The sequence below is a fragment of the Dasypus novemcinctus genome, chromosome 1, assembly GCF_030445035.2.
Source record: "Dasypus novemcinctus isolate mDasNov1 chromosome 1, mDasNov1.1.hap2, whole genome shotgun sequence".
NCBI classification, from domain to species: Eukaryota; Metazoa; Chordata; class Mammalia; order Cingulata; family Dasypodidae; genus Dasypus; species Dasypus novemcinctus.
Genome location: NC_080673.1, coordinates 33,910,594 through 33,923,303, shown reverse-complemented (window position 1 = coordinate 33,923,303; position 12,710 = coordinate 33,910,594). Strand labels below are relative to the sequence as shown.

Sequence of the window (12,710 nt, the reverse complement as noted above, 5' to 3'; positions counted from 1 at the left end):
AGACCTTATAGCTGGGTAAATCGGACACATTAGTAGTACAAGCCACGGGAGGAGCCCAAGGAGACAGATCACTGTGGTGGTGTCTACTGGTCTCTGCCTTCTCTTCCAGGTTTTTTTGCTTTCAGCTTCTTGCTTCTGTGGCTTTCTCTCTCTTATTCTGAATTTAATCCCAGTTATAAAGGGCTCCAGTAAGAGGATTAAGGCCCACCCTGAATGAGCTGGGCCACATCTTAACATACTACTCACCAGAAGATCCTACTTTCAGTGGGTCCACACGAACAGGAATGGATTAACTTTCTAAGAACATATTTTTCTGGGGTACATAAAACTTCAAACCATCACAGATTAGGTTAGTCTTAATTTCTTTTCTATACTTGGCATTCCCTTCTCTCATTTAGTAAAGATTCTCTGCAGATACATGTTTAAGGCATTACCACGTGCCAAACAATACACTGGGAATTTTGGATGCATTACCCCCATTGCATCTCGGTAAAGTGGATATATCCCAGTTTTTTAGATGAATTAGAAAGGTGAGGCTTAAGAAGGTTAAATGATACACTGAGGGTCATACATCTGTTGAGAAAGAATTAAGGACCCTTATCTCTAGCCTTCATGTTTTTCTAACATATCATACTGTATTGTTTATTAGAAAAACAAGTCTATACAAAGTAGAGTGTTTCATTATAAAATTGTGAGGAATATATGCAATTGCAATGTTTAGTATTATTAGCATTGCAAATTACATATATATATATATATAGCATACACATATATATACATACTCATACACATATTTAATTAACAATTACATATATAATTATGTTATATACATTCAATTTTACCAAGAAGTAAGTAATCTGAGGACCCTGGAGGAGTTTTAAGATGCCCATTCCTATCCTTTACTGGCCTAGAAAATCTTTAGAGAGGAAAGTTCAATAAATGTTTTTTTAAGTGAAAAAAAATAAAAGAATGTATAGGATTGTGTCTTGACTATGCTCAGTTGTTATGGGAATTCATCAGAAGAGAAAGATTTGGGGGGGACTGGCCTGAGGGGATGTTTTCTTCTCACAGTCAGCATTTCAATTCTGCTTTAATTTGTATAGAAAGTGGAGAGTAGGTAGTATATCCAACTAAGGAAGACTCACAAACGGGAAAGTAGCTGTAAAATATTGGGAGTGTTAGGAAACTTGGAGCAGGGAATAGTCAGGAATACAGGCCATGTGGAGAATAATGTTTAGACTGGCTCAGTGATATATAATGGAGAGAGCAATAAAAATAACAAAAGAAAGTTAAATATCATATGAAAGGGAATATGGAACCATTCAAAGTTTTTAAAGTAAGTAAAATACTAAGCTAAAGGCAACTAGAAAATTTTGAATTTATGTACAAAAGATAGCATACTATATGCATTATTCTGCATCTAGCTGTACCATACGTACTTTGAAAACTTCTTATGTAGTTTTAACTTTTGAACCATTCTAATGTATTCAAAACTATAAAAAGGGAATAAAGCCAAATTATACCAAAGTTGTTCTTTTTCTTGTTAATGTTTTAATATAATTTAACATCTTTGCATGGACCAAAAATCGAAATTGAGGCAGGGAGCGGAAATGACTCAAGAGGTTGAGTGCCCACCTCCCACATGGGAAGTCCCGGGTTCGGTTCCTGGTGCCTTCTAAAACAAACAAACAACAAGCAAAACAAGAGTAATTGAGGCATCTATCTCAAAGATACTGGACAAGAAAAGATAATGAGAGAGACATTAAAGAGAAAAATAAAGCACTGGGCTTAAATGTGTATGTTTTCCTCTTAAAATATGTCCTGGAGATTTTTCTGTGTCAGAGCATAGAGTGCATCCTCATTCATTTGGTTTAGCTGTCTAGTATTCCATTATGTGGGCTTATAAGTCATTTCATCTGAGGTAAAATTGCTAAGGCGAAGAGTAGACGTACCTGTGGTTTTGTAGATAACTCCAGTTTCCCCTCCCTGAGGGTTGTACTATTTTTCACTCACATCATCAGTTTTGCCAGCTGAAGGTGTCATACAGTGTTTGAATGTTTGTACATATGGTAAGTGAGAAATGGAGATGCGGACTTGGCCCAGTGGTTAGGGTGTCCGTCTACCACATGGGAGGTCCACGGTTCAAACCCTGGGCCACCTTGACCCATGTGCAGCTGGCCCATGCGCAGTGCTGATGTGTCCAAGGAGTGCCCTGCCATGCAGGGGTGTTCCCCGTGTAGGGGAACCCCACGTGCAAGGAGTGCCCTCCCTAAGGAGAGCCGCCCAGCACGAAAGAAAGTGCAGCCCGCCCAGGAAAGGTGCTGAACGCACAGAAAGCTGATGCAGCAAGATGACACAACAAAAAGAAACACCGATTCCCGTGCTGCTGACAACAACAGAAGCAGACAAAAGAACACACAGCAAAATAGACACAGAGAACAGACAACTGGGGCAGGGGGAGGGGAGAGAAATAAATAAATAAATCTTAAAAAAAAAAAAGAAACAAACCATTTCCCTATAAAAAATAATAATAAGTGAGAAATATCATTTATGTAGTTTTCATATGTATTTCTCTTACTTTGTGATTCTAGGGTTAAGCATGAATAAAGAAAAAGAGGAGACTGTTGACTGAAACAAGGGTATCAGGAAACAGATCTGATTTGGGGGGAATGCTTATGAGTATAGCTTTTAACCTGTTGCAATTAAGGAAGATAAGAAGCATCAAAGAGGATGGCAGTTCTGGAGAAATGGCAGGACCACTGAAAGGGAAGATTGGAAATCATGATTGTATCATTAGACTTGATTATTTTATTTTTTTAATTAATTTTTTCCCCTCCCCTCCCCCAGTTGTCTGCTCTGTGTCCATTCTCTGTGCGTTCTTCTGTGACCACTTCTATCCTATCAGCGGCACCGGGAATCTGTGTTTCTTTTTATTGCGTCATCTTGCTGCATCAGCTCTCTGTGCGTTTGGCACCTTTCCTGGGCAGGCTGCACTTTCTTTCGCACTGGGCGGCTCTCCTTACGGGGTCTACTCCTTGCGCGTGGGGCTCCCTTATGCAGGGGACACCCCTGCGTGGAGGGTACTCCTTGCGCGCATCAGCACTGCGCATGGCCCAGCTCCACACGGGTTAGGAGGCCCAGGGTTTGAACCGGGGTCCTCCCATGTGGTAGACGGACGCCCTAACCACTGGGCCAAGTCCGCTTCCTGTGACTTGATTATTTAAACTCTGTTTTCTCTTGATAATCAGGCATCTCGATTATGAACCAGGAATATGATAAGTATTACTAAAATGTATTTTTCTTTTTTCTTTACAGTGCTTTCATATTTTTGTTCATCAAAAGTGGAATACCAAGTAATACATGTACCACAGATACCACACCATTAATCACAGAGCATGTGAGTATGGTATATGACAGTATAAGAAATAACTTGATTTGAAACGTAAAATTCAGATGAAAAGGAAAATGCATAGATTTGAAACACAGATGAGAAGGTGTTTTCTTTTTTTATTCAATCGGGGTTATATAAAATATCTTAGCATGTTTATTATGCCTAGGTCTATGCAGCAATCAATATTTCCCTAGTAAAGCTTCTCAGTAAGCACAATGTTTTACTTAATTTTATTAACAGCAGATCTCTGCTAGGAGATGTATACACAACCCCATATTTTGGAATGGTAAACAGATTTCAACAATGGAGGAATAGGGAATCCTTTTGAGGAATATGAGAGTGACTTAGAAAAAGAAGAGGAAGGAGGTTTTCAAGTATGCCTGATGAAAGCAATGGGTGAGAGGAAGCCAACCAAATGGCAAGTTATGTGAGAGTGGGAATCTGACTTATTCTTCCCTTTGTTTTCCTGCCTCTCTTTCCTACCATATCCTGTTCCACTCAAAGGTAAAGACAGGGAACATAGAAGGAATCACTGTTTGATCTTGTAGAATCTAAATTACTCTGTAGTAGCAAGTCTGGCTTAAACAGGGACAACTTTAAAAGAGACCAGGCACAGCAAAATGCCAGTGGTTATGTATTTAAAAGTGATTTCAAGTTGAGGTGGAGTGGGCATCAGCATCCCAGAAACCTCAGGATTGGGGAATGAATGATGGACTAGAGCAGACTTCCTGTTCTGGTATAGACTTACTGTTATTCCAGCAGTGAAGGAACTTTCATCCCTGATGTGGAGGCAGTGGCCACTGGAGCTTCTGAGAAGGGAGGGAAACAGGTGTAATATGGAGGCATTTTCAGGACATTGGAATGATCCTGAATGACATTGCAGTGACAGAATCAGACCATTATATATCTTGTTGTAATTGATAAAATGTGTGGGAGAGAGTTTAAAATATAAAGTGAACTATGATTCATGCTTAGTAGTAATGCTCCAATATGTGTTCATCAATTGTAACAAATGTACCACACTAATGAAGGATGTTGCTAATGTGGGACAGTGTGGTAGGGCTAGGGAGTGGGGCATATGGGAATCCCCCACATTTTTTATGTAACGTTTATGTAATCTAAGTATCTTTAAAAATAAAAAATAAAAAAATTTTTTAAAAAAGTGATTTCAGGGGCCTTCCCTGGTGCCATGAACCCAGTCTCTGGTCCTGCCAATGGCCCAATACTTTCTAGCTGTCTTCTGGATCCAATGCCTTGCATCCCCATTGAGCGGTGCTTCCTGGGAAGGTGATACTTCTCCTCCTTACTTCAAAATTAATCTTTTCATCCTCTTCCCTTCTTCCCCTTTCAAAACTCTTATCAACTGAGGCAACTGATGCCTTAGTTGAATGGATGCTAAAGTTGAATAAGAATTAGGGTAAGTGTAATAAAGAAAAGATTTATTAAATCCATAGACATCTCCAAGCAGTACAGTTACTCAGGGAGATTGGAGAAGTTGGGAATGGGAGGTTTCTGGTGTTTCTTGCCTTCTTTAGGGATTCAGACACCGCCTAACTAAACCACCTTTCAATAAAAAGAACAATAAAATAAAATATACCTCCTTGGTAAAAAGTATGTAGCAAGCTAACTTCCTTGGATTCTTTTAGGCAAGATGGAAGAATTTAAGAAAACTAAGTTTTAAGATAGATAAAAATGTTTGGTTTACATTCAACTATACTTCATTATCTTCTCATTTTTACAGGATTATTGCCAAAGGACATCTTGACATGGCCCGTGAGAAAGAGTTCGTAAACCTAGTTTATCTCTTGCCAAAGCAGGAATGAATGTAACATCAAGAAAAGTTCAACTAAAATGTACAATTACATTCAATAGTAGAAATATTATGAATTTGCTCATAATATTTCCTAGCTTTGAATATTAGTCCAAACATGATGGAAAGTATTTTATTAGCTAACTAAAAATAAAAACTCTGTTTTGATTTTAGGCATTCCGTATTCAGAGAGTCTGACTTTTCCTTGGTTGTAATTTCTTTACACATTATTTATATATGCAAATAAAACATGAATGTTAGTTTTGATAGCTGGACAAAAATAGCCGTATATTAAACTGTGAAAAATTTAAATGGAGAACTTGACAATTGCCAAACCATTCTAAGTGGAAGAGAAACAGAACTAGAAACAGTGGAGCAAAGAGATGTCTACAGAATCAGAATGCATAGTATCTAACTCTTTCAATTTTTAAAGCATGTTTGAGAGAGGAGAGAAAAACACTGGAAATCTTTTTGTCATCAGTGTGATTACCAACTAAATGCTCTTTTTGTTTGTTTTGTGCTAATATTTTCAATAGGCAATCAATCAAACTCAAGAAAACTGTCGTGATTGTTCCTGGGTGGATCAACTTTCCACAGAGCAATGCCACATAATGTAAGGAGAGATTACTTCTTTGCTATATTACTCTTTCCTATTTTGGTTAAAGCAAGGATTATCAGAGTGAAGTGATACTCGTCTAAATTCAGTATGAAAATGTTAACATAAGCTTTGACTTCCTTTAGCTCCCTGAAGTTTTCTTTGTCCCCGACTGAATTTTTAGATACAGAAGTACTTGAGCTCAGATATAGAGGTCCCAAGATATTACCAAGCCACTGCGGTATCTCTAGCCAATAAGTAGTTGACAAAAGAACCCTCATTTTACAGGACTTTTGTGCCTAAAGTAAAAAGCTAGTATAGGACAGAGTATATAATGACCAGCATGCTCTCAACAATCATAATGGAATCTAAGCAACACACTTCTCCAGTACTGATCTGCCCAGGATGCCTGCCCTATATCAAGAATCCCTCTACTTGTGTGTTGGACAGTTTTATATTCCTGAGACATTCATTGCCAGTTATAGTAGAATATTCTGTGTCCTTGTGGGTTCTGCCCCCAGTGTCTCCATGAGGACTAGAAGAATTAAGTTCAACATCTGCCTCTATATTTTAGGGTTTTTTTTCCCCCCATTGGCAAGGAAATAATGAAAATATGTAATAGTGGAATAGTATTTAGTTTGAATTGTACAATTAACAGTTGTTTGAACTTCATATAGTGACACTTTCTTTAGCTTCAGAAATATAAAACTTTTTCTTTGACACTGTATTCACTATTTTTATAGTGGGGAAGAGGCTGTGCTTGGTGCCTAGTAAGTGTCTGATAAATATCAGAATTTATTAATGAACAAACAAGCTTTGGAAGGTAGAACTGTTGCAAATTTTGCAGGTGACATTTCAGAATAAAACATCTCTCTCAAACAAAACTTTCTTTTCTTCTTCAAAAAGTGTCTCCTCCATTAAAGGAATAGTGTTTAAGAAAAATATTTGTGATTGTCACATAATTAGCCAGGCCTGGTCTGTCAATCACCAAGACACTGGGATTTCAAGGGGGAATAGAGCACATTGCCAAGGTAGCTCTGTGAATTCCTACTATCTCGTTTTCCTTAAAGCATTATTAACATAGTTCTTGGGTTTTTAAACTTGAGAAGGAATAGTTTTTGGCTCAAAACTTTTTTCTGTTTCATGTTATTGTCCTTTGTATTAAGTTAAAAGAACTGTTGCAAAATATTAACCGTTGCCTTCCAAAATCATTGAATAATCTTGTTTCATGTGGGTGAGGCCTGAGTCAAAGAGTCTACATGGCTCCATTGCTGAAAACAAAACATTTTCTTCCTTTATAAGGGAATGTTTTATTTGAAATATCCAGATTTTTTTGACCAGGACGTAATTGGGTCTGTGCATCTCAATGATTATTTTGAACAAAAGTATTTTTAGAACTTTTTCTACCCTAGCTACGCTACGTGTTATAGGGTATTTAAAAAGAAGCATAAGGCATAGTGTCAGACCTCATATACCTCATAATTTAATTGGCGAACCAAGTTTATTTATGTAGACTATGTAATGACAGCAATATTCTAGGCAATGGCAGCTTATAATAATAATCCATTGTCATTTCTACAAATAATGTACTTCCAAAATTAAATAGCAGAAAGCAAAATTCTCACTTAGTCCCAATGCTACTTTGGCACCACAGGAGAGTTCTTTGACTTCTCCCAGTCATAGAGCTTAAATGGGGAAATTTCTGCATGATTGCTTGGGATTTACATTTTGAGGCATTTAATTATTATTCAATTTGTGCATATGTCAAAAATACTGTTCTAGATCGTGATTAATAGTAATTTATTTGTTTTTATAAGGGGCTGTAGTCTTGCAGTGATATCCGGAATACTTCATGGGACTACTTTTGTGCCAATCACTTATATCAAGGACCACAGTAAAAGAAATGATAGTATATATGCAGGGGCAAGTCAGTACGGTAAGGGCAATAAGTTACTTTATTTCACTGTATAAATAAACTCATTAATATGAAGCTATAAAAGGAACTGTGAAAATAATAAGTATTGGTAAGTAGATTGGAGCTTACTTTTTTAGAATAAGTATTGAAGATAAAAAGTAATAAATAAAGGACTGTTTTAGTAGGGTCATGTGATCTTTAACATGCAAATACAATTAACTCCAGTCAGGAGTTCTTTCAACTACTTGGGTCTTTACACATGGTTTCAGGTTTTCCAGAGAGATTTGGAGATTATTTTCCAGTTATATGATCTCTGGGAAAATACGTATTTTTCTCCTCTTTAAAAAATTCTGAACTAGAGTACATAGTACTTTGAAATCAAGTAAATGTTCCTAAAGGTCAAAGTATAGCTTATTTAGTCAGAGGATATTACTTTTTATTTTCAAGAACAGCGTAATGCACTGAAAGGCCCAATATAGTGTTTCCTGATTACCTTAGTTTCTAGTGATAGACTTAATCCCTCAGGCGCAGTCTAACCCTGTGTGCAGTGACCCTGTAGAAATGTAAAAAGAGGATGAAAGAGTATCTACTTTGGGGGTCCTATTTTTATTTTGAAACATGGGACTTACACTCAAGAAATAATAAAAGAGAGAATGGATAGGCCCTGAATAGATACCATAATTTTCTTCTTCTTTTTTATATTCAGCCCCATGCATAGTACACAAACCTTTTATAGACTTATGCCTTTTATGATAATGTTAAGATGTTAGACAAATATTTTCAATATTTTATTCTTTTATTTTTAAAGGATAAAACTTACAAAAATAATATAGGGTAAATTAAGAGAGAAGTAAGAACAACAGTGAGGAAATAAAACAGAAACAAAAACAAGTCTAAACATTTTGTTCCATACTTGATTACTTGCTAAAAATGAAGCATGAGTTTGGCTGAAAGATTTCTATAGCTAGTTCACAAGGGAAATCAGATCAATCCCATAATTCGGGGAACACAAGATGAAAACCAGTTGCTCAAAAAGTACTGTTGTTCTTGGTACTGGGGCATAAAAAAACAATGTCCTCAACAATCTTATATAATAGAACAAGTTCTTAGGGATGTTTCTTAGGACAGTTCTGAATGTAGTCTGATAGTGACACACTTTAGCTCAGTTGATTCAATATATTTCTAGAAGGGCATTTTTTTTCCATTTATTTAACAAATATGTATTATGTGCTACGTACTATTTAAGCACTTTGCAAACAATACAAGTTAACCTTCATAAAGCCTCTTTAGCTATAAAAATTATATTAAAAAACAATACCTTATAAGCTTGATACTATTGTTATTCTCACTTTACAATTGATAAAATTGAGATTATTTTAGGTAACTTGCCCAAGTCCCAAGGTTAGTGAGTAGTAGAATAATAAGTTGCATCCAGGTGGTCTGTGCTCTTAATCTCTATGGTATGCTGTCTTTTAGTGGTGGTCCATAGAGGGATCTATTGTTATATGATCCAGAAATAGGATCTACGATTCTAGACGGGTAGACAACTCCTTGTCCCTAAAGCTTTCCTCCCTATACATGGCCACTCATTTTTGCCAAACTTTTAGGTAAGAGTAACATTGAATGCAGTGTCTAATTCCTAGCCAGAACCTGGAATGTGCCCATCTGTAAACATGATACCATCTGTTTAACAGACAATGGCATTGCGTCCTATCATAGATTGTGCCATCATCATGTAGGACTAACTCCTCCATATGATTAGGTTCATAGTAGACAACTTCCAGAATATCCTCCTGTATGGCTGTCATCTGTAACAGATATGCTTATCTACAAATTGATCAATAGACCATTAATACCCCAATTTTTTACACACACACCTCACATTTCTATCTGGGTATTTAGACAACTGATAGAATCAGTAAAATTAGGTATAAATACCTATTCTTAAAAAGGTGGTTTTAACATCATATTTGTATAATGTACAGTTTCTTTAGCTTTCCAAGATAATCATAAAAACAAACCTTTCATATTTGATCATGTTAATTAATTTACTAATGTTTTTATGTTTTAAATACGTTAATTAAAATTTATATAAACAGCATGTAGAAAAGTAGGATGATAAAATATAATTTATCATTCCTTTACATTGAGATTAATTTTTGTGAGTTTAATTTCTTTTCAGAAATCTAAATATATTTGAAAAGACTAAAATGGGATGTTTGAGTGTATTATAATCTATATTTTCAGATTTAGACTATGTGTTTGCACACTTTAGTGGCATCTTTCTCACAAGTACAGTCTACTTTCTGGCCTACTGTATAGCCATGAAAAATAACCCTAAACTATATCCTGAAGCAATCTTACCAGGTAAGAATATTTACTACAGAAAATGTTCTTACTCTGTAAATGTATCATCTTCTAATCATTTAGCATGAATAATTATTTCCTGGAAACCAAACCATCTTCTCTGTGTCTGTGTGTCTGTTTGTCTGTGTTCATGGTTGTCTTAATTGTCTCAGCTCAGTTCATCAACTAACCAAGAAACTGGATGTGAAATGCTGATCATTATTACAGAGCCTAAAACTTAAACAATGAATCAAGGTTTTTTTCTTATGACAAGTTGACCATCAACTTATATTGACAATCAATATTTACTTTCTTCTTAATATCTAAGGTTTCCAAGAGTCAGAGTCCTGTGAGTCTATTAAAAATATATATATCAACAAATAGGATTCTGTAGGTTTGGAGAAAGAGTTGCCCCCAAAAAGTAAGGAGACATTGTTTTAGGGTTCAAAAAATGTGTGTGTTTCAATGCACATGCTTTTGGACAGAATCATTAGACGTTGATGGTAAAAGCATAGTTTCTCATTTACTTAGGAGTCTATTAATTCAGTTAAGTCCACAAGTAAAATTTTTAAAATAACTAAATAAAGTATAAGTTAGAGATTGATTTTGAATGCCTGATTCATTTTAGCCAAAGTATGCCACGTTATAGAAAGTGATAGACTATTTGCTGAATTCCTAGCTAAATTATGAAAATTTAACTCGTATTTTCATTTAAATGCTAGGTTCTTTTTTTTCTTAGCTTTAGCATCATCCTAATTTTTCACTTTTGTTTAAATGTTCATGGTTTAGGGTCAATGGTGTTTGCAGATGTTCAGATTCAGTATCTTCCCTAGGCTCCCTCTCTACTACCCCATCTTAACTCAACTACTTTGGGTACTTTATTTAATGCCAATAAAGTCAAATGATTGATCATTAAACCCACAGAAGTTAAAAGCAGAGGAATTATTTGATTTCCAAAATGATGTCAAACACAGCTTAAAAATCCATGTTAGCCAACCATATTGATAAGAATATATTTATATGTGGACTTTCATATTGCTGTTGTATCTATACTGTGGATTTTTTTTAGGAGAGACATGTGGTCTGTAAATGTGTGATATTGATTATGTTTCAGGGTTCCTTTCAGGAATACTTTGGGCAATAGCTACCTGCTGTTGGTTAATAGCTAATCACTCCCTAAGTGCCGCAGTCAGTTATCCATTAATCACTGGTGTAAGTAGCTGAATTGTCTTTCCAAAATTTTTTTGAATGTAAATCTAATTTCTCGGAAGCATTCTTGGTGAATCACTAAAGACTGTCATGGAATTTGATTCTTTAGAAATACAATAGATATAGATAGGGTCAGGTAAACTGACACTATTTAATCTTTGTGTCTTTGATTGCTAAGTTACATTTCTAATCTCCTCCTAGTTGATTTGTTAATCAGTAATATTTCATATTCTGGCACTTTTTTATTTGCTCATTTTATCTGATGTCATTATGGGTACACTATAATTGACTAATTATAACAATATTATTTCTTGTTTGCATAAAAATTATAAATATAAACATGCTTTTGTGTATTTTATCACAATTTAAAATCAGAAGTTTGTTCAAGCATTATTTTCTTCTTAATTCCATTTCTAGTGTCCTAAGGACCTAGTTCAATTTAAAAAATTGATTTATTAAAATATTGTTTATTATAAAATATATCACATTAAAGAAAAGCATTCTATAGCATATTGTAGGGCCATCAAAATAATAAAAAGGAAGACCATGAAGAGAAGCTATAAGGAGTCTTAAATTTTTACTTAATGTTACTTAATGTTTTATTTAGTATTGAATTGGTTCAGATTATGGTCAGTTTTTCTTGAAAATATTGTTTTCATTTTACAATAGGAAATTATTTGATTAAATTGCTAGGTGGAGCCCCAATTTACTATATTTACATAGAATATAGTCATAAAAAATATAAAATTAAAGTTTATTTTTATTTAAGGGTCCAGGATTTATAGCTGCAATGTGGGGTATCTTCATGCTTAAGGAAATACAGGTATGTACAAGAAAGAGCAAATTTAGAAAATAGGCTTATATTCATGTAAAATGTTATTTAATATTATGTCTTCATTAGTTTCTGAAAACTGCATGTGACTCCTAAGCCTAGGGCGACAACACATGAATGAATTTGACTGGTTAGATATTCAAATGTAATCATGCTTGATCAGCAAGAAAAAAAAGCTAAACTTATAATACTTACTAAGAAACATCATGTTTCTCTGCACTGCCCCCCTCTGCAGGACAATGCTTTAGTTGACTTTCATTTCCCTTAAGTGATTTTAGTGAAATAATCCAATAAAATATGATGGAGATAAATTTGTTTAGTATAAAATATGATAGATAAATAAGGCAAAATATTTTTCTTCCCAAAGATAAAAATATCCCTTGAGGCAAATGGAATTTGGGAATAGATAATTCTATTGGTCCTCATTCCTCCCAAAAGCCTCCATATCAAACCAACAGCTTTTTAGGAATACGTCATGCTAACAGGTGCCTACTAACACATCTCCACAGTCCACTTCTCACAGACAGCCCATTTCCCTTTCAAATGTGTATGATGGCAGTTTAATATTATATTCATCAAATATTCTACCAAGTGTGTATGTGTATTTTCATT

At 35.1% G+C, this 12,710-nt stretch overlaps 1 protein-coding gene across 1 annotated transcript in view; it reads left to right on the top strand.

Moving 5' to 3' along the window:
• Positions 1–12,710, top strand: part of TMEM144 (transmembrane protein 144) — a 30,884-nt gene that overhangs the window by 11,630 nt on the left and 6,544 nt on the right. Inside the window, exons 6-11 of the mRNA XM_004450792.4 lie at positions 3,316–3,397; positions 5,738–5,814; positions 7,614–7,732; positions 9,959–10,078; positions 11,172–11,269; positions 12,036–12,089. Of these exons, the coding sequence (XP_004450849.1) occupies positions 3,316–3,397; positions 5,738–5,814; positions 7,614–7,732; positions 9,959–10,078; positions 11,172–11,269; positions 12,036–12,089 (550 nt within the window). The remainder of the gene's footprint in view (positions 1–3,315; positions 3,398–5,737; positions 5,815–7,613; positions 7,733–9,958; positions 10,079–11,171; positions 11,270–12,035; positions 12,090–12,710) is intronic.